Source organism: Anguilla rostrata, chromosome 8 (genome assembly GCF_018555375.3).
Source record: "Anguilla rostrata isolate EN2019 chromosome 8, ASM1855537v3, whole genome shotgun sequence".
In the NCBI taxonomy this organism is placed as follows: Eukaryota; Metazoa; Chordata; class Actinopteri; order Anguilliformes; family Anguillidae; genus Anguilla; species Anguilla rostrata.
Genome location: NC_057940.1, coordinates 33,675,322 through 33,695,637, shown reverse-complemented (window position 1 = coordinate 33,695,637; position 20,316 = coordinate 33,675,322). Strand labels below are relative to the sequence as shown.

Genomic DNA, 20,316 nt, shown 5'->3' with positions numbered 1-20,316 from the left:
GCATCAGCTAAAGTTGGCCAAAAGTATGACAAGCGACACGGAGTTGGCTTGTTTTCTGTTGGACCTGTAAGTAACATTACCACTGGCTATCCAACTAGGGTTGCCAGATGTCTGTTTTATTTTACCAGAATTTCCAGTCTCAAATTATTTGTACAAGCAAGTGAATTAGGATGAACACAGATTTTGAAATATCCCACGTTCCAAAGACGCAGCATTCCAAGGGCTAGCACGACCACTGTCTGTGCACACAGTAAACGAACAAGTCTTTTCGGAATGATCATCTGCCTAGCAGACAAACAGTAGGACTTGGCCACGTTTCAACAAAAAGCTCACCCAGCAAAAAATAGACTTCTACAGTGCAATGAACAGATGAATCATTTTTCCATTGAGGAAAAAACATCATTACTTTAAGAGCAATTTTTCACAAATATTTAAAATACTGAGGTCCTGACAAGACCACTGGAAAAAAGCACAACGATAAGCCTCACTGAGCTTGGTGTGCCAGCAGGTCTAATCCGTTTACACATTTCAAAGAAATCGTTTCCTTTTCTTTGAAGAGTACTTAACTAGAGATTACTAATCTAAGGAGATCTTGATTTATGCAAAAAAAAAAAAAATAAACAAATGATGTCACATCGTAAAGGCCAGAACTGACAGTTCCATTTCCTGAGTCACGTCTGGCCCTGCACAAACACCCAGAAACACCTAGCCTATATGGGTACAGAGAGGAGTTATATGCTATTTACACTAGGCTGATCACCAAAAATCTATAAGCTTTGCCACTGGATTATTCCTCATAGAAATGGAGCATACTCCATTAAACTGCAAATACATGGATGACACTGAATATATTTCAGCGCGTAAATATTTAAATAAATAAAAAAACCAGACCAGTGTGGCCATTTCCTTCCCACCCCCAAGGGTCCCCTTATGTTCTGTTGCTGAAATATGCCACAAATTGAGCAGGAGAAACAGGAAGGACAAGAAGAGCATTACCCCAGGTAGTTTATCCTTAATAACAGCGATGTTAAAGACTCTCAAAACCCTCAAGGCATCTGAACACGTGTTAAACTGTGTAACTCTTACAGAAAGATTATTTATAGTTAGTCCTGACATCGATATGAAATGCAGGTACTTGTGGGGCGGTATGCGCAACAGGATCTCTAGTTTCCCAACGGCAATGTTTATAAACTAAGGGCATCCCACACCCATATATCACAAACACCAGCAGTGACATCACAAGGCCTGTCATTCAGAGATGCCAGTGAAGAGCTGGGTGGCCTCACACACTGGCGCGTGACAGAAAACTCTCACTGTGTAAATATCATCAAACACAAGGCAGCAGCAACCAATCAGGCTGTTTTTGCCTCTGCTGTGCAGTTCTGCAGCACTGGAGTCAGAAGTGTGAAAATGAATGTGGTTACTGAACAGGCACATATTTATAATTACATTTAATATGTGGGTTATGTGTATGCACGCATATGTGTTTACACCCACAGCTACCCACACTCCCTCTCGCTTCTCATTCGCTCTCCAACACACACACACACACACACACTTCTGTATGGAAACAGCCTTATTGAAGACCTGCTTCTTTGAATAAAAGTTCCCAAGTCAGTCAGTAAATAATGAATTATTAATGCTGTTTGGTTAGTTCCATTTCACGAAAACAGGGTTTTTGGGCTTACTCTGACGGCAATTTAAATGTGTGACTTTATCAGTATTTACTGTGAGCCAGCTGTGTCACTGCACTCCCCTGAAATTTCCAACGAGGAACAGAAGTGCGACTAACTCTGACATGCGATGGCTGTGGAATATTTAAGAGAGAGGCGGCTTGGCTTCCCGAATTCCCAAATCCTCCCGTGTGGCGCTGGGACAGAAGCGCCTCCACAGAGCTCTTGTCCTGCCCATGTGGGCAGGCCTGCTGCTAGAAGCCTGTATCTGCAGCCTGAGAGCTGCTGAGAGAAACCACTGAAACACTCACTCGTCTGCCACGGAACCAAACTGAGCCATCGAGTAAACTTTATTCTTAATTTCCCCAAATACCACAGATTTCAACATTGCACAGTGCACACTTAGTATTTTCATTTTAGAATAGAACCAGACACAGATGGTTCTTGGTTTATGTCACCCATGGTTCCTCGGGTTATTGCTACACTGGTTCTTCCCAACGAGACACCAGTTATCATAAGCGGGAGGTGACAATCAATCTCCAATCAACGCTACTGACATCCGATCGATAACTCTCTCCTGCAGTGCCATGTGACCTGTAGGCCGTGAAACGGACAGGCTGACAGGTGAGTGAGGTGAAGAAGTGCACGCGCTTCAACTGCAGTGCTTCATGCACAAGCGGACGCTGGAGCCTCCAGTGCCACAACTGGAAAAAAAATGAAAAGGGAAACTAACTGGCTCTCTGCAAAGACGGAGTGGTGAACTGATGGAGGACGACACAGCAATGGAATGGACCTAATACTGCGATACATCATTCCGCACTGTGAGGAAGCAGTCGTAATGTAATAATGTAGAGAATAATTAAGCAGGCCTTTTGACATTACCAGACATAGAAGGAAAGAGGGGAGGGAGAGAAAAAAAGAGAGTGCATATGCGTGTGTGTGTCTGTACAAGAGAGTGAGTGAACAAGTGTATGAGTGTGTGTGTGTGTGTGAGAGATATATATATATATATATATAGATATAAATAAATAGAGAGAAAGAGAGAGAGGAGGGGGAGAGTGAGTGAGTGATTCTAGTAATCCCCCAGGGTCAAACTGAAGCATATGTTAATGCAGTGCTGATCTGGTTACAAACGCCTCGCATGTTGGGACGGATGGCAGTGAAAAGCTCTGCCCCACATGAACACAGTCCTCAAGTTTAATTCATTCGCTTTCCCCGGGGAAATCACGCGCATGCAAAATCAAGACCTTTTAAAGCTAGGTAAACAGCTGCCAATTTCAATGCACTGTTTCTTTTCAATTCCCAGGAAACAAATGACTGCTACCTTCCTATAGGGACAAGAAGCCGCAAGAGGTTAGGGCGCCGTCTGATTTGATCTACCTGACGCCGGCCAACCAATCCCTCTGAACATCACCTTACAGCTCCCTGGATAAATTGGTGAAACCTTCCTGCAGTGTGAATATTCAGTTTTTTTTGTGTCTCCCTGGCTTTGTTCCAAGCTCATATCAGGAAGAGCCCGTTTGATATCAAAGCGCAGAGAGGCTGGATCTGACTGGCAACGGAGCCGCAAACACGGCCCATCCTGTTTATTCGTCTATCTGGCTCGGCCGTCCGCGCCTCCGCCTGCCGCTGACAGGAAGATTAAACGATTCCCGGAGCTGGCTGGAGCAGGGGAGCGGTGTCCCCCCCGGGAGCGGACCACCTGACTGCCGCTCCGCTGGCGAGGAGGAGACGGACGAGGGGAGGAGGACAGAGATGGGGGGAGAGGGAGAGAGAGAGAGAGAGAGAGAGAGAGAGACGGAAGAGGTGATGGATTTGTTTACACACGACGCGCACGCATTTTCACCTGAGAGAGGGAGACGGAGAGGGAGAGGCCCTCTTTGTTTCACTTCAACCTGAAACTGGGAATTCTCCAGTGTCAGGGCGTGACCTCATTCTCACAAAGCCAGGCACAATTGGACAGAAACGGCTCTTAGTGGCCAAACGATCTAATGTTTCGAAGACATGCCCAATACCGTAGAACATGGCAACAATTTGCACAACAATGCAAAAGAAAATATTCTGAAGCACATTCTATCTGTACCACCCTGCCCCAAACAGCAAGAAACCAACATATTCATTCATTCATTCACTCACTCGTTCATTTTTTGTTAGGCTATATGGTATGTTTCATGTAAGCTCCTGAATAAGGCCCTCCTGAGGCAGCAGGGGTCCTCCAACAAGGGCCTGATTCTGATGACCAGTGGAAAACAATACTGAAAATAACTGCACATCAACGACCACATAAGTGACATACTTTGGGAAATATGAGGAAATGAAACAAAGCGACTTTTTACCTTTTAAAAACAAATGAATGTGCTACCAGAACTGCATACATTCCGAATTGCTACCAGAATTAAATGCAGCATCGCCCAACAATAACAAAGAGCTAGCAGGAGTGGAGGCTAGTGGAGGCTAACAATGTAGCGCAAATGGTCAGAGAATTAAACTGCAACCCTGAGCTTAAAAGTCTGACTCCCACACAATGTTGTTGTACCGCTGAGCGAGGTACTTAACCTGAATTGCTTCAGTAAATATCCAGCAGTATAAATGGATTGTATGTAAAGAATACATAGCTGCGTGAGTTGTTCTGGATATCAGCAATATGAGCATCTGCTAAATGCTAAACGGCGTAAGGCTACTGAAGGAGCTGCACCTCCACACCTCCAGGCCGTGGTCCAGCCCTACACTCTACACTCTGCTGCCCCCGGGTGCCTAGCGCTCCCCTCCCCTCCCGCGGCAGCCTGGTCATCGCTCTTCTCTACTGGCTCCCCAACGGAGGAACGTCCTGCCCATCTCAGTCAGGGCAGCGGAGTCCCTCCCCAGCTTCCGGTGTAACCTGAAGACCCATCTGTTCAGGAAATACCTCCCCCATTCTCAACCCAGAATCCCATTCCCCTCTTCCACATCTTCCCCCTCAGTCTGCCCTAAATTCCCATATCCCAAAAAAACAAATCTTTTCTCTACCTTCCGTTCCGTGTGTTAATACTCGTATCAAAGGATTACCTTCTAGGATGTTATGGCCTGACTACTGCACTTCATTAATCACTACTTGGGATGGTAGAGATTAATGAAGGTCTTTTCAGCCAAAGTGGCAGCCAAATGCCTAAAATATAATGTCATTGTACCAAAATTAGAAATTCAATTATGCCTAACTAGAATGGGCATAAAAATGCAGCATTCATGAAGAACCAGATTTTTAAATAAACATAAAGCAGTAGTTCTCTTTAGTGTTTTAGTTTACATTAACTTAACACCCAGTTCTTCACGAATCCTGTGGTTAAAGCACATTCCAATAAAGCGATTGGCCAATGCTGCAACCACAATATCTCAGTTGGAATTCCCCGAACATGCCGCTACACCAGCACGGTCTGCGGAGGAGCGCGAAGGCTCCGGTCGTGTGGAAGCCCCGCCCCCCCCGACGCGTGCGTCACGGTCTGACAGGTCGCCCTCGCGCTCTGTGGTGTGTAAACACTCGACCGCGGCGTCCCTTTACGCGCGGGTCGCGGCTCTGACGGAGACTGGGACGGCGGCGAGGCTCTGCGGCGGCTCCCGCGCGCCGCAGCCGCAGCTCACAATGCGGCGGGGCGGCGGACTCAACCCGGGGGTGATCCGCGTGATTGATGGGGCGCGCATTCCGGGCCCGGCCCCGGCGCAGCCGAGCCCCCGTGATGGATGGGCTGCACCTACGCTGAAAACCCCTCAAGCTGCCCGCCTCTCTGCCCGTGCCATTCTGCCTTAATACGCATCACCGCTGGACTTTGCATTCTAATGTTTCGGGGGTTTTTTATATTCCCTCCTGTAACGGCGAAAGGAAATGATCTCGACGGCGTGCTGTTAAAGGCGGGGGGGCGGGGGTTCAGTCGTACCCTGCTTTTTAGCACGCAGGTGACCCATTTTTCAGGAATGCGCTCCGCGTGTCCCGGCCGATGACGTGCGAAGCCTCCGGGTGCCGGGAGGAGGATCGGAATGTCAGACACGGACGGCGCTCGGACGCGGGCCGGCGGGCGGCTACGTTAGCGCAGCGGGAATTCCTAGGTGTTGACGCCGACGCCCCGGACGCCTCTTGTTGACGACCGGCTGACGTTCACACAAAAGGGCCCCGGACGCTCACAGGCCGCCGCCGCCGCTGCATGATGTTCGACGCGTCTCAGGCGCGTACGAGCTGAGCAGCGTGGAGGCCGCGTCCCCCGCGGAGGACACGACAGATCCCGCGTGAGCATGTGTCACCGCCTGGACAAGACACGACAGTCTGGGAGTAACCAGATTATGCAAATGGCGCCAGCGCAGGGATTAAACAGCAGATGCTGCTGAATCAACCCTCTTACGCACGCCCCAGCGATTAACACCACCCCACCCAAACACAGTGCAAGCGCAGCCTGCCCAGGTTCAACACAGTGCAAGCGCAGTCAGACCAGGTTCAGAAAAGGAAATGCACTGCAATACATGATGTTAAAATGAAATTGGACTGAAACTTCGTCCCTCAGCAGCACGCCATGATGTTCACGCTGGAAATCTTCAACAAAGAACCACCAGCAGACCCGAAACGCTCGATCCTGCAGCTCTGTGGCTCACGTGGAAGGCTCAGAAACCCCTGCTCTGAATTTGCAAGTCAAACGCCTCCGTCAGTGAATGCAGGGAAGCACGCAGACATTAACATCAATCACGGGTGGCCGGGGGGCGGGGCTGACCCAGGAGTGGGCGGAGACAGGGGGTCGGTAAGAGCTGTTGCCCAGCAGTAGGGACATGCCCCTGTCTTGCCTAGGGTCTTTAGGCCAAAGCCAGCTGTCAGTTTGGGGGAGGAAAGGTCCACCCCCCATGCAGGGTGTTGCGCTCCCCTATTCCCCTGGTACTGCAGACCCAGGAGGAGTTCCCTCCCCACCAGCTGCTGGCCTTCTATTTAAACCCCATTAAGTCTGACTGTTTGCCGATGGAGAATCTCTCCGCACAACAATGCTAGCATCCAAGGCACATGAAAGTGCTCTGCATTAAAATTTAAACACGGGGCTGACAGCATTCACAGCTCCGCCTCCCTCAAATCTCCAGTAACTCCTGTCCTCTCCCCTGGCAATCCCTAACACCAAAGCCATTCCCAAATCAGAAGGCATCATAGGGTATATTCCACTTCCATATTCTTAGTTCAATTATACAATCCATAGTAGACATACTGAAATATTCATGGCGAAGGATTCAAAGCATGAAAAGGCAACACAGAACTTAAATTGCGTTATGCAACTCTAAATACTGCGTTCTAAATGGGAGACTAAGTTTTTTGTCAAGAATTACATGGTATAAAAATCACATATTTCAACAGCAATTTCCTGAAAATATATTCATTGTGATCATTTCTCTCCATTTGCATCATAAAAATTGTTTTATTTTTTGCTTCAGAGTGCTTTCCTTAATGTATAAATTAAAATATTAACAGGTTTCAGACAATGCAATAAATACTAAGTAGGGATGGCACAGAAATATTCCAGAGAATTTGGCCAGTACAACGTTAGTAACGTCATGTTAATACTGTCTGGAACTATCAGCTTTATATCTGCCTCTCTCTTTAGCTCTGTGCTCTATTTACTGCCTAGGTCTTGGTCATGCAAAAAATAGAGGATTGACAAGATGTTTGTTTCACAGCATATTTCTGTCACTCACCATGTGCTCATGTAGCTTAATTCAATAGCAACAACTTTGTTTAGCTAGAAAAAGTGAGCAAAATCAGTGACAACGAATAGGAAAATCAAAAGTAAATTCTAAAAATATGAATGAGCAAAAACCAAAACAGAAAAAAATGCTCAGAGTTCTAAAGGGTAAAGCACCCCAATTAAGACAGGGTGGAGGGGGAACCATTTCATTAGAAGTTGCATAACCCTCCAAAGCATTTAGCACGACTCTGCCAAGCTTCAACACACAACCGAGCTCAGCAAAACCACCTCTTTGTTTAGTGCACAAAGACAGACAGAGCAAAAACAGAAGTGGAAAAAAAACAAGAGAGTGAGAGAGAGCGAGAGAGAGAGAAAGAGAAAGAGAGAGAGAGGAAATTTAAACATCCCCTGTTGCTCAGGGACCATGAATAGGCACTGCCATTGGGGCAAGAATGCAATATGGCCTAGGTGTTGGGTTTTCAGCTAGTCTGTTTTGACTCTGACCACAACCAGTTGACCCGTTACATTTTTGAAGGGGCATGTTAAAATGCTGCATGCATCAGAACACGTAGGCCTACCCAAAAGAAAACAGTAGCCTGCAGCTTTCTAGCTCAGTCATGTGAAAACATGCCGAGTCATTAGGATCTGTGCCGCTGGCTACCCGTGGGCTTGCTTCAGTTTTTAAAGTTGAGCTTTGTTTTCACTTCAGACAGCGCAGCATCCAAGAGGTTACAAAATTGTTTACGAGAGACCCAGGCAATTGTGAAAGTACTTCTGAGTCATCCAGGTTCCACATTCATAATGAACAATCATACCCTGACTGATTTAACTAAAAACGTTTAACAGTCACAAGACACCCCATGGAAGCAGACTGTCAGTTAGACATGAAGACGTTTACCAAACTGCACTGTTTAATAATGATAATATACCACAGATCTGCTGCAAAACCTATAGCAGGGAAGCTAGAACTTAGACCTGAAGGACAGAATCAACCCAGGTCATGAATGAACATCACTAATCACGTTAGAATAGTAGAATGTGGTCACTGTAATTTAGCCCTAGACATCTGTACATATTCAGGGGTTTTGCTGGTTCAAAATCAGGCAAAGGTGGCATCTGAAACAACATCACACAGGGAGTTAAACTTCAGCCACAATTCCTATGATTACACAATCTAAAACACATCTGATTTATATAGTAGGATGGACACACGGAGGACAAAAAATAACATTACAGAGGTGAGGACGTGCCATAGCTAGCTAGCTATATAGTTCGCCAAGTTGTGCCGTGGGTCTGGGCGGTTTCATGCTTGTCTTTTCTACTAACTTCAAAAAACAATTATATATTTGTAGTAAGAACTGATACCACAAGTAGTGCCGGTTTGCTCTGGTTCTTGAAACAATGTGTAAAGAATTAAAAATATTTTGGCTACTATTTGGTCTAATTATTATTTTTTCAATTATATTCATGAAGTTTGAAAATAATGCCTTTTCTCCCAAATAGTTTTGATAATTATTTCTTTGGCCAAAGCAGTGTTAAGTAGTGATCTTCAGCTTCAATGACATCAGACACGCTCAGATTTCTAAATTCCATATGTAAAGTGAATGTCAGCTGTGGTCAGAATCCTAACCTCTTAAACAGCGAAACAAGAACTTATTTAATTTTGTTAGAAAACATTCCAACAAAAACAAACCGGCACCCTAAAAACAGAAGATTTACTGTGGCTTATTGTCACCCACAGAACTGTTGCGAGTTGTTGCTAGCTGCATGGAGCTTTACAGAAGCTTTTTACTTCCTCATCATCGCCTAGTCCCTGCGGTGCATCAGTGTTAAATACACTACAGAATTCAAATGATAGTAATTCACTTTACACAACACGTTTTACCGACCCACTCATATTTTTGTCAAGGTGGCACAAAAAATTATCAGGGCGTCCACCTTGGAATTCTCTATACAGGGGGGAAAAAAACCCTGATATTGCAAAATGACAGCTGTCATAAACCTCAAGATAAATAACATCATAGTTTCTCTTGGAAAAACCAACTGAATTTTTGGAGCCAAATTGAATTTTTATTACTCGGTTAAGGGGAAGGCAAGAAAACGTAATGTAATAAAACTTATGAAGCAAGCCCTCACCTTTAGAAGTCAGCACTTGAACGGATGCCAATCAAATCAATATTTGAAGGTGTTATAAATAAACTCAGGTACCAGAGGCCCCATCCAGAAGAAAAATGGCAAAGGGAGCCCCATGTGAATGAGTGCAGCTCTGTACTGAATAATGTCTATGTAATGTTCTGAATGTGACTGTTTCACATTAGTCCACTTAGAGTATACAATTTCCCAAGGTTTCTACCCACTTTGAATTGAGCATGGATATTGAAGATCAACTGGGTGACAAAGAAATTTTGTTTAAAAGGAGGGGTTTTTTAAAAAACACATCTGAAAGAAATTCACCACCCCGTTGAAGGGAGTTTGTAGTACTATTATTATTACTGATCAAATTTTCTGAACAACAAAGTAAACCATTACTTCGGTATTTGTGTCCTGAACTTCTGTGAATCCATAAGGACGTGCCAAATTTTAATAATTTCATTACTTACTAAAACCGTTCACATCTGAACGTGCCAAATGGCATGGGTCTCTTTCCGCCAGACGGCGTCGGCATAAATATACGGACAGATTTTCCGAGACGATGAAGTCGGGACAAAATCTACGGCGCTTAGGCGAGCGGTAAACATTGGCAATCCACCAGCACGTCGGCTCCGCCTGCCAGAACGCAGGAAGTGCTGCCGTGGCGAGTCAGCGGCCACAGCTTTTCAGTCACTGGCAAAACTGGAATGCAGTTTGCAGCAGGAGTGGCTTCGTGTTCAGCCATTTACAATTCGCACACAGCCCAAGAGCTAACGGGGCTTACTCAAGCTACGCAAGTACGAAAGTGGATCTGCCAGACACGGTGGCACGCGTGCATTTCCTGTGGGTTCGCCGGCTTTCTCTCTGTTCCAATCTCGTTCATTCAGTTTGCTGCCACCGGGTTAGACGGAGAAATACCCTTTTCCCAGTCGCCGGATCCTGCTGAGCAGAAACCTGGCCTTCAAGGCATGCTTAGTTTTCCACAACCCAGTGCAGCTCCATGGCTGTCATGCATGCTACAAGTTCAGTAAGCATAGATCCCCTAACAGGAAAAAAAAATGGAAGTTCAAGAGGTCATGTGCTTTCACCATGTGTTGGTTAGCTAAAAAAAGACACAAGACGCGGACCCATTTTCTCACACATCTTTGTTGTAGAAAACCCATGTTGTATGCCAGTTAATGCAGCGCTACAAATGCTACAGCACCATCACAAGCCAACCTAAGCAGAAGAATAACGTTTGAGAACACACTGCTGGCTATTGCTGGGCCATATAACGCAGAGGTCTTAATCAAGCCAACAACAACTGTGCTGTTCTCCAAATATCCTGCAAAAAAAAATAAAACATTGTCACCTCCAAGTTAATGAAGTTTAAATCAAACTGCAAGGAGGCGTGGGTCAATCCATGTCCGTAGTATAATACAGCCATCTATTTACAGTAACGATTTTTCCAGCAACTTTATAAAGTCTTTTTTACGATACTTGGTGTTGGGCTTGTCGACACTCATTTTTCCCTTCATTAAACTCACAGGCCAAACGAAGCTTGCAAACTGTGCAAATATTTCCACAGCGGCAATCAGTCTGTCACCATTCAGACCTTTTCTGCTGACCCGTTCTTTAGCGCTCGTGGGGGGGGGGGGGCTCGGGGGGGGCAGAGGGCTGGGAGACGCACGTGGAGAGGGGCGGGGCATCGGGCCTCCACACTACGGCCTTCTGCTCCATTTCTCCAGCGCCCTGGACCATCTAACTCTGCTCTGCTCTGGCAGCTCTCGCTGCAAACAAAGGCTGGAAACTGTGGGGTTGCATTTGTCTGTGTATGTAATGGAAAGTCACTTAAGAAAAAGACAAACAGACTGATTAAAGAGAAATCCTGTCTTAAGATTGTTTTCATATTAAAGCATATGTTTAGACATGTCAGTTCAAAAACATATGCCAGTTTCTTAAAGTAATTAAAGCTTCATTCCATGGAGCAGCAGAACTCTGAAGCTCTGAAACAGATTTGAAGTCAGGGGTACCTGTATTACACTCTACACCAAAACCCTTTTCTCATGCTGTAGATTTGAAGTTTGCGTAAAGCAAGTCATTTACACAAGACCAATAAGGGAACATTAGACAAACAAATGTCTTAGTATTCTTTCTGTGATGTTAATTACACTTAACATCAGCTTGTTTGCAGTGTAGCGATACAGAAATCTACCCGACATATCTCATTCATCTGTGTATTATTAATGAATATCTCTGCCCTAAAATGAGCTCTCAAAAGGAGAATAATGGAACGCAAGGCCAGAAACTGATAACGTTTCATTTTCCCTTTCTCGCCATTGCAGACAGAGGATAATGCGTGAGAAGATGCCTTTGTCTGACTTTCGCCTGGGTTCTGATATGGTTAGCTACAGGTCCCTTTGCCAACACAAATGAAAATAGACAAATTAAGATATTATAGCAACGCCTCACTCAGTCATTACTCTGAATAAACTGGAGGCTGACAATGTGGCAGTCATACACTCTAAATAGTCTGAAAATGAGCTGCTAGTCAGCGCAAGCACGTACAGTGTGTTCTGCTGGGCTGTTGGAGCCAAAACGCCAATTCTGCACCATTCACAGGCCTGCCATATTTGTACACAAGCTCTGACACGTTGCAACCAGCTTGGCAGTAGGAAATAACACAGGATGCAAGCATGCCATGGTGGAGGCGAAGAATGCACCAACACAAACTTGAGGCCAGTTGACATGAAAAAGCATTAGTCAGTCGAGAGCCGTAGCACAGAGCGGGGCTTTGTACAGCCGGGGACTTTGAGACGGCTCTGCAGGAGCGTGCAGAGGAACAGGAAGCACTCCACCGCGCAGAAGGCTCATCGGGTCCAGACTCCCGGCACGACTTCCCCCTCGACCGCGTCCTTCGCCTCCTAATCATATTTACACTCGTTCCAATATCAACTGCTTCGCTGCGTAGGGATGCTGACTTCTAATCGCTCCTCGGAACACACGCAGTGTCCATCTGCCGCGGTTCCCGTTAAGGTAACTGGCTGCAAAAGTCTGGTGAAATGCAGCAGTAGCTGTCATTTCAGTTTAAATACCCATCTCAGTATGGACGTTTTCGTTTTAAAATTTGTTTCAAACGATACTGTAGCAGTACAAGGTTATCACTGTCATCATATACGGCTCACAAGTCAATTTAATACTGTCATTAAGACTATCCATCCATTGCATTTTTAAGATCAAAAATTCCTACCTGAAAGAAAATAGTGATATAGGACAGTGTCTTTTGCTTGCTAAGTATAAAAGTATAGAAGGATTGTTTCTAAGGCTTGTCCTGCAAACTATCGGCTGGAAAAGTGAGAAGTGTAATTGATGGTGTTACTACGAGAACCAAGCATATATCCCAAGTACAAAACAAGCTAAAATGTTTCACTGCTCCATAAAAATGTTGAAACGCTTCATAAGCTACACAACTTGTAATGTTCCATAACAAAAGGGTCTGTAGGAAGTCCTGTGAACTTAAATCCACAAGTTCTGCTGTAACTGTACTCTAGTCTCACCCTCCTTTCCTCACTAAACCTCCATTTTGTCACACTGAGTTTGCCTAAGAGGGACAGCCAATCTCTAGTCGGTGCATTTTTTTTCCTCAGAAGGTAATAAATCACTCATTTTGGGGCAATTGATCTCAGTATACCATAGAGGTCAACTATGTTCCTGACAGGCACATTGCAAGATATGAGTGTCTAGTAAGTGAAATATAGCCATTCACTCCCACTCAGGATAAAGATGTTACCCAAGGGAGAGACAGAACCTGTTTCACATCAGGAGGTTATATTCTGACATTTTGGTGAAGTAATTCAAAGATATGTGAACACGGCAAAAAACAAAATAAAATAAAAAACATCTGTCTTAACAAGTGTTTTAGTCTTGTAATAATACTTAAAATCTTTTTTTCCCCCTCTCAAGTAGAAAGTTAGCTTGTTTTAAGTTATTTAAACTTGTCTTATAAATCTTGTCTTTACGACATTGGAAAGTCTAGAAATTAGTCAATTTGTCTCACCTAATTAACAATATTTTTATCTTATTTTGCAAAAATGTAATACAAATAAGATGTTAAGTCTAGCACAGTAAGACTAAAATACTAGTTAAGACAGACTTCTTTTTTGGTTTTTGCAGTGAAGGAGACACTAGATATTCTGCATATCATTTAATTAATTTATGAGGGAGACTCATGAATAAAAAAATAAAAATATATAAATAATAATATCAGCCTTTATAGATTGAAATACCTTGCTGATTTCATGACTCATTTGAACTCTGAATACGTATGACAACGCTGCAGCATAACCGAAGCCCTGAGGGCTTCTTTTCTGTAACTCTCCTGAATAATGAAAGGCCTCAACTTTTCCCCCATACTCAATTAGCATCAACATTAAATTAACACTAACAATATTAAACCGCGCACAATGTGCACAATTTCCCGTTCAGGGCAGTGGTGGTACTGCACACAGACACAGTGACAGGAAATGGGCTGGAAAGTCTACAGCTGTTATCCAAGACATTTAATCTTAGGAGCAGGACGGTTCTCATTTGTGCAGGCTGTGGAAACTTTGAGACACTTTAATGGTCATCAGCTTGCACTGAAACCAGGAACTCTATCACGTCCAAGAAATGTAATAAAACAAACATGGGACCGGTTCCTTATGGGTGCCTTCAGTCACAGTAGAGTTGTGTTTTTACTCACCTTGCACACACAGACACAGACAGACACAGACACAGACACAGACACAGACACAGACACAGAGACAGAGACAGAGACAGAGACAGAGACAGAGACAGAGACAGAGACAGAGACAGACACAGAGACAGAGACAGAGACAGACACAGACACAGAGACAGACACAGAGACAGAGACAGAGACAGAGACAGAGACAGAGACAGACACAGACACAGACACAGACACACACACACACACACACAGACACACACTCCATGAAATCTCTGTTGATTCCCCTCATTTGCCTGCATAGTCCAATGAACTACTGTACTTGTGATTAAAAGGTCCTATGCTGTACTCTAACATTGATCGCTTGAAGTCTGCTCTTAATGTTAAAAGCAAGCATTTCAGTTGATCAACATCAATACACTGACACAGATAGAGTAGGCCTGGTTTTTTTTAAGCAAAGAAACATTGATGCATTCACAGCTAAGCATCCATAGGAAATATTGACATCTGTCAAGTTGTACATCAAAATGATACGGAAGAACTACTGTAACACAGCAGCTGATTAATTTCATGTTGACAGATGGCTAAAGGTTCTAAACGTACAGCATTTGTCATTTCACACAAATGAGATGACAAAATCAGAACGATTACACTTTATTATTACACAAAATCAATATTATCAAAATTAAAAAAACAACTACTTACAACTACTTAAACTATGGCTCTGCACTGAAATCCAAGATGTGTGTAAAATGTTCACTCAACTCAATTTGTTTCCATGCTTTTCTGATCAGTCTCTGCATCGTTTCACCCTTTAAAACTTGATTACAAAACAGTATTTACATATGGGTATGAAAGAGTATTTTCACTGCACTCATTTGGATTGGCAATATACAATGTCAGATGCCCAACAAATTTAATCTGAAAAATCATGTTAAATGTGGAATTTGCTATTTTTGGTAGTGTCTCACCAGACCAAAATTATCATTGTCTTTCCTTCAACAAGTACTCCCACAACCGACTGTTGTGTTTCTTTCTCTTAGTCAACATGTATGCATAGTGAATGGACTACCAGTGACAGACCATCTATGTTGAATAGCTTTAATCCTAAATCACAGAATAAGATTCCAGGCATGCTTCAGGTCTACATATCCATCCATCCAACAACATTCCATTTAACCCAGAGAACGGGTGTCTGTAAACATTACATCATCAAAAACGCCTGGACCCCCAGTCGAGACAGATTTTCACACCCCAGCGGAGCAAACCACTTCACTCTGACAATTGTACCAGAACTGGTTCAGAATTATGAATGAAAGTCTGTAGCATTAACAAAAAAATAAACAAAAAAAAACAGAACATGAATGACTGGGGCAAACATTAACACTCAAAGATGCAAGTTCCAAAGTTGGGAGGCTTCCAAACATTCCAAAAATTCTGATGTACCACCACTGACAGAAACCAGTCAGACTTAGCCTATGTGTTGCTTCAGTTAATTGTCAGAAGCTGATGTATCTTACAACAGCATTTGTTCAATGATGATTATTTCAATTAACAATGTCACAAATACAAACATAAAGTAAACACATTGGTACATTCAGCCTTTGGTATATTTATCCATGTTTTTTTTCTCTTTCTGTTTTGTGTTTTCAGTTCAAATTAACAGCAAACCAGCTTGTTAATGTTACAGCTGTGGGGGATGTCATTTTAGAAACAAGACAAAGCAGCCTACCACTCTGTTAAATAACACATAGGCCTACATTGCTGTCTTGACTGGATAGTATGGTTGCCCCTTGAGTCTGTTTATAAAGAGGATATATGCTGGTACCTCCGGTCTCACAGTATCAGTACACAGTCTTAAATGTCGAGCAGAGGAACCAGTAGGATCCTGGGGAAGTAGTGTTCACTCAAGTGCATTGTTTATAGATACTGAAAGGTTGATAAGTCACACCGAGTGGGGGCTCTCTATGGTAACCCATCCTCCTGGATGGCTATTATTGATAGCAGGGAGATTAATTGCATTTACACGACAAATGACTTCCCGTTTTTCTCATCATTTTATGGCAACCATTGACGTGCAAACGTCATGAAAATGACCAGCGTCTAATCGAAAATGTGAATGCGGGCATCTTAAAATATACACAGCTCAATGCGAAACTGTGCATAATTGAAACAGAAAAATGAGTCCATATAATACTCTTGAGATGTACTTGCAGGCAGTGATGAGGAACAGTGATTAGGGAACTTGACCTGTAGGCAGTGTGCAGTTTCAAACCTGGGGTGTGACACAGCCATAAAGCAAGTAGTGTGAAATAGCTTCAGCCAAACAGCAGGCTTCATCAAAGAATGAACCATAAAAAATAAGCGAATAATGCCTTAGCCATCGAGTCAATACACAAACCGAAACCACAAAAGATTTGATTTTAACTGATCTGAATTGCAAATACAGAGGAGCGGACCTTCATTTGAAGAGTAGCAACTGCAGATCAGCAACAGTAGGCACTAGGCACAGGAATAGCACATCAGCCATGATCAGTCAAAGAGGTCACTGATTTCTTAAAGATATGTAAATGAAGCAAGACGCATGTCAACAGCTTAATCCTGGTTTCCCCTGAAAAGAAGCCATTGGGCATGCAGGGAAGGACAAAGAAGTTGAATTAAAGCATGGCCAATCTGCCACATCTTCAGAGAGATTGATTTAAATTTGAAAGTACATTTCAAAGATTTCCATGACCTGGTGGAAATGGCTATGCATACATATGAAAACCCCTAAATCTATCTACACAGACATAAGACACCGCCACAATATAGCAGCAAGAAATGAGAGAGGTATTTTAGGCAATTATGATGACAGGTTATAATGAAGAAACTTACAGGTAAAGAATGGCATGTATTTTCTTGAGATCTTGAAGATTTTTTTAATGCTGGCTTGAAAATAGGTCTACAGGGATAGCCATAAAAACAGCACAATGCTGGAAAGGAATCTGCCAAGAATGTTAATTGTTTTGTGTAATACACAATGATACTGCAAGAATTAGACGGAACCTCCAGCTCTGTATCTAACACGGATGTTTAGAAAGATCGTGGTTAAGGTCAACAGGCAGTACAGTGTGGTATTTGCGCGAGCCAGGTTCTAATTCAGAGATACAAACAAGTTTTATAAACGTATAGTACTAGTCAGGCGATATTGCCAAACACGTCAATCACAGAAATCAATCCATCTGGCTGTAAATTTGAAGGACTGTCAGTCTTATTTTTTCAGAAACACTTTTCCATGCAGATTAAGACTTCCACGCAAATGGTATTCACGTGCAAAAATACATAATTATTGTTGCGCTGATAAAATTGACCACACAATCCTTAGGTAATATTAACCGAATGTTGCTTCATAGCTAGGACCATTGTAAAACAGGCCCAACTGTATTTAAGTACCCGGTTCAATGCTCTTTAGTTTTAAAAACGCGAACAGGGTCGTTTAACGTTTTCATCGTTAAAACAAAAGCAGCTGTATGTTTAATGAGTTTACTATTATAATATCGAATATTTATGGTGTTTTGGGTGCTGGATGGGAGACCTGCTTTCGAATCCTTATTCATTTGCATTGTAATGAACACTCGTCTGCAGCATGTAGCCTACTCCTTATCCGTTAGCTTCATATATGACAACAAGCTAACTAGCCAGTACACTGTATGTAAGGGCTAGCGATTATCAACAAGCGTGATCGCTAGAAACTGGTTTAGAATAGCGGATGGGGCTGTGGGTCCTAGCTATCCTATCCACATACAGGTGGGCATTGTTGCGTATGATGGAGAAAGCACTGAAAACTGGAAAGGTGACAACACTGTTCTCTCCGCATATACAGGGAAAGCATCTCAAGATGCGCATCATGCCATTCTCATCTGACAACACTCGTTGCGCTCATAATAGCATTTAACGTCCTGACAGGAGCTTCGTAAAATTGTATGGTATTAAACGTCTTTGATCAGTTTACAATCTAAGTCAAATGATACACGTTGCACCAGTCAGACCAGACTACAAGAATGTCTACATGAACAATGACATGTTGCATGCAACTGGCGACAAGCTCAGATAGAACTGACGAGGGCCCAAGCGACCATGTTTCTAGGTAGTCTGCGACCGCGCTTACCGTTATCTATGAAGATTTGCAACACTGTATCAAAACGACGCCAGCAATTGTTCTATGGTTATTTATTCGACTACGATACGGCAAATAATAAACATACCTCCTTTTGTAACTACATTCATATTGGAGACAGCTATTCTGGTCACAAGCTTTTCTTTAGATAAGTCACTTCTGAATTGTATTGTCCATACGTAGCCACCTAGTTAGCTAATTAGCTAGCTGGAACAATATCCTAAATGAAAAAAATGTTGTAGCTAGCTAGCTCGCAAACTTAGCGTACATTTTACTCTCCGACATATCTGTACGCGCGCTATGTTCACTTGAGTTGCGAGCTTACCTTGGCTTTCTGCATGGGGGTGAACCGCAAGTCATGCACAAAGGGGTTTCTAAACGGAGGAGCCAGCTCCTTTCCGTCCCCATCCACTGTTGAGCACCGTCTGCTGCTGGTCAACCTCATCCTCACACGCGAGGAGGAAATTTATCCAAAAAATAACAAAAACTGTCGTGATTTGCTCCAATCTCCAGTGCTCAGTTCACTGTTTTCACTAAATTCCGAAGTATTTCAATTGCTCGTCGTTATCCAGCCCGGTTGCTGGCGAGAGCTGGAGTGATTAAGCGAGGATCATGTATTTGAATTCGGTGATAGTTCTTCGCGTAGGCTATGGTCCGTGCTGGATGCGTAGGGCTGAAGACAAACAGGATCCACTAGCGTGCCTGTAATACGCATGCGTCAGCGACTCTCAACACTGACATCACTAGAGAGGTGAGCAGCCGCTTGATACAGACCGTACCAGAGGGATGTACTGTATAAGCTTCACACCGCGCAACTGTGTATGCGTATGTTGTGGCCTGGCCATTGTGAAAACGTGAACCACAGCAACAGTGTCGACTCAGTTCAACTGCTGAAAAGGAACAATTACAACTTTCCAAATGCTTAATGTCGTAACTGTATGTATGTCAACTGATAGATATGCACCTAGACAAAGGGGTAGAATAATACCACAAATGGACACTGCTGCAATTAAAGTTACAAAATGGATACCAGTACTATACCATAATTACAGCATGTAGAGTTTTATTGTTAAGATAACGTTGTCCAAAGTATAGATATTGTACTTTTGCACAAAAAAGTACATAAATAAATACACTTTAGGCTGCATTCCACAGAGGCCCTTATCCAGAGTGACTTATGTAAGCTGCGTGTTAGGGACAATCTATACAGCAGTATAGTTTTTTATCAAAAAAAAAAACTGAAGCTTTTCAATACACTTGGTTTATTTGTGTATGAGGTTTACCTCTGACCTAAAAAGGTTACATTTTCAAATTTTTAAATTGTCTAACTTGCTCAAACATATGTTTGCAACACTCTTTTGGTATAAATTTTGAATCATTATAGTACACTGCCACCCATTTCTGTACTATTGATGGATAAAATAATAATTTAATACTTGTGTGTTTTTTTTTTTTTTTTCAACTGACAAATCTATGAGTATTTCCCTATTGTGCAAGTTGCAGTGGATTTTTGGGACAATGTTATCCGGTTGTATTATATAATGTGACAATTTCCAGAAACACAAACCTGTCAAATGGGGACCAGAAGCAAAGCTTTATTGCTAAGCTGTGGATGTGACACTGTAGCGCACTATTGACTGAGTGTCTTTATTAATGACCATTAGGCCCCTAAATTTCAGCGATTATAAATAAACCGTTTCCATCAGCAACGGATAGTTGTTATACTGTATTTGCAAATATCGCCACCTGCTGGACTGTGTTGCTATCTGATGATGACGTAATTACTGTAATGGACCAATTCTTCATTAAACTAACTCATTTGGAAGTGGAGATTATCAACAGTCGCGCATTAATGCCCTGGTAAAATTGCCACCGTGTAGTCAACATCTTTAGTATAATGTCGGACCTAATGAAACCACGGTTGTCAGAGAAGCTGTTGTTACTGCCATTACAAACGGAAGTTGTTCCTGGCTG

At 43.1% G+C, this 20,316-nt stretch overlaps 1 protein-coding gene across 1 annotated transcript in view; it reads right to left on the bottom strand.

Moving 5' to 3' along the window:
* lpcat1 (lysophosphatidylcholine acyltransferase 1) overlaps positions 1-19,083 on the bottom strand; it is a 45,111-nt gene extending 26,028 nt beyond the window's left edge. The window contains exon 1 of the mRNA XM_064347805.1: positions 18,668-19,083. Within this exon, the coding sequence (XP_064203875.1) occupies positions 18,668-18,787 (120 nt within the window). The 5' untranslated portion in view covers positions 18,788-19,083. The remainder of the gene's footprint in view (positions 1-18,667) is intronic.
* Positions 19,084-20,316: the final 1,233 nt, after the last annotated feature.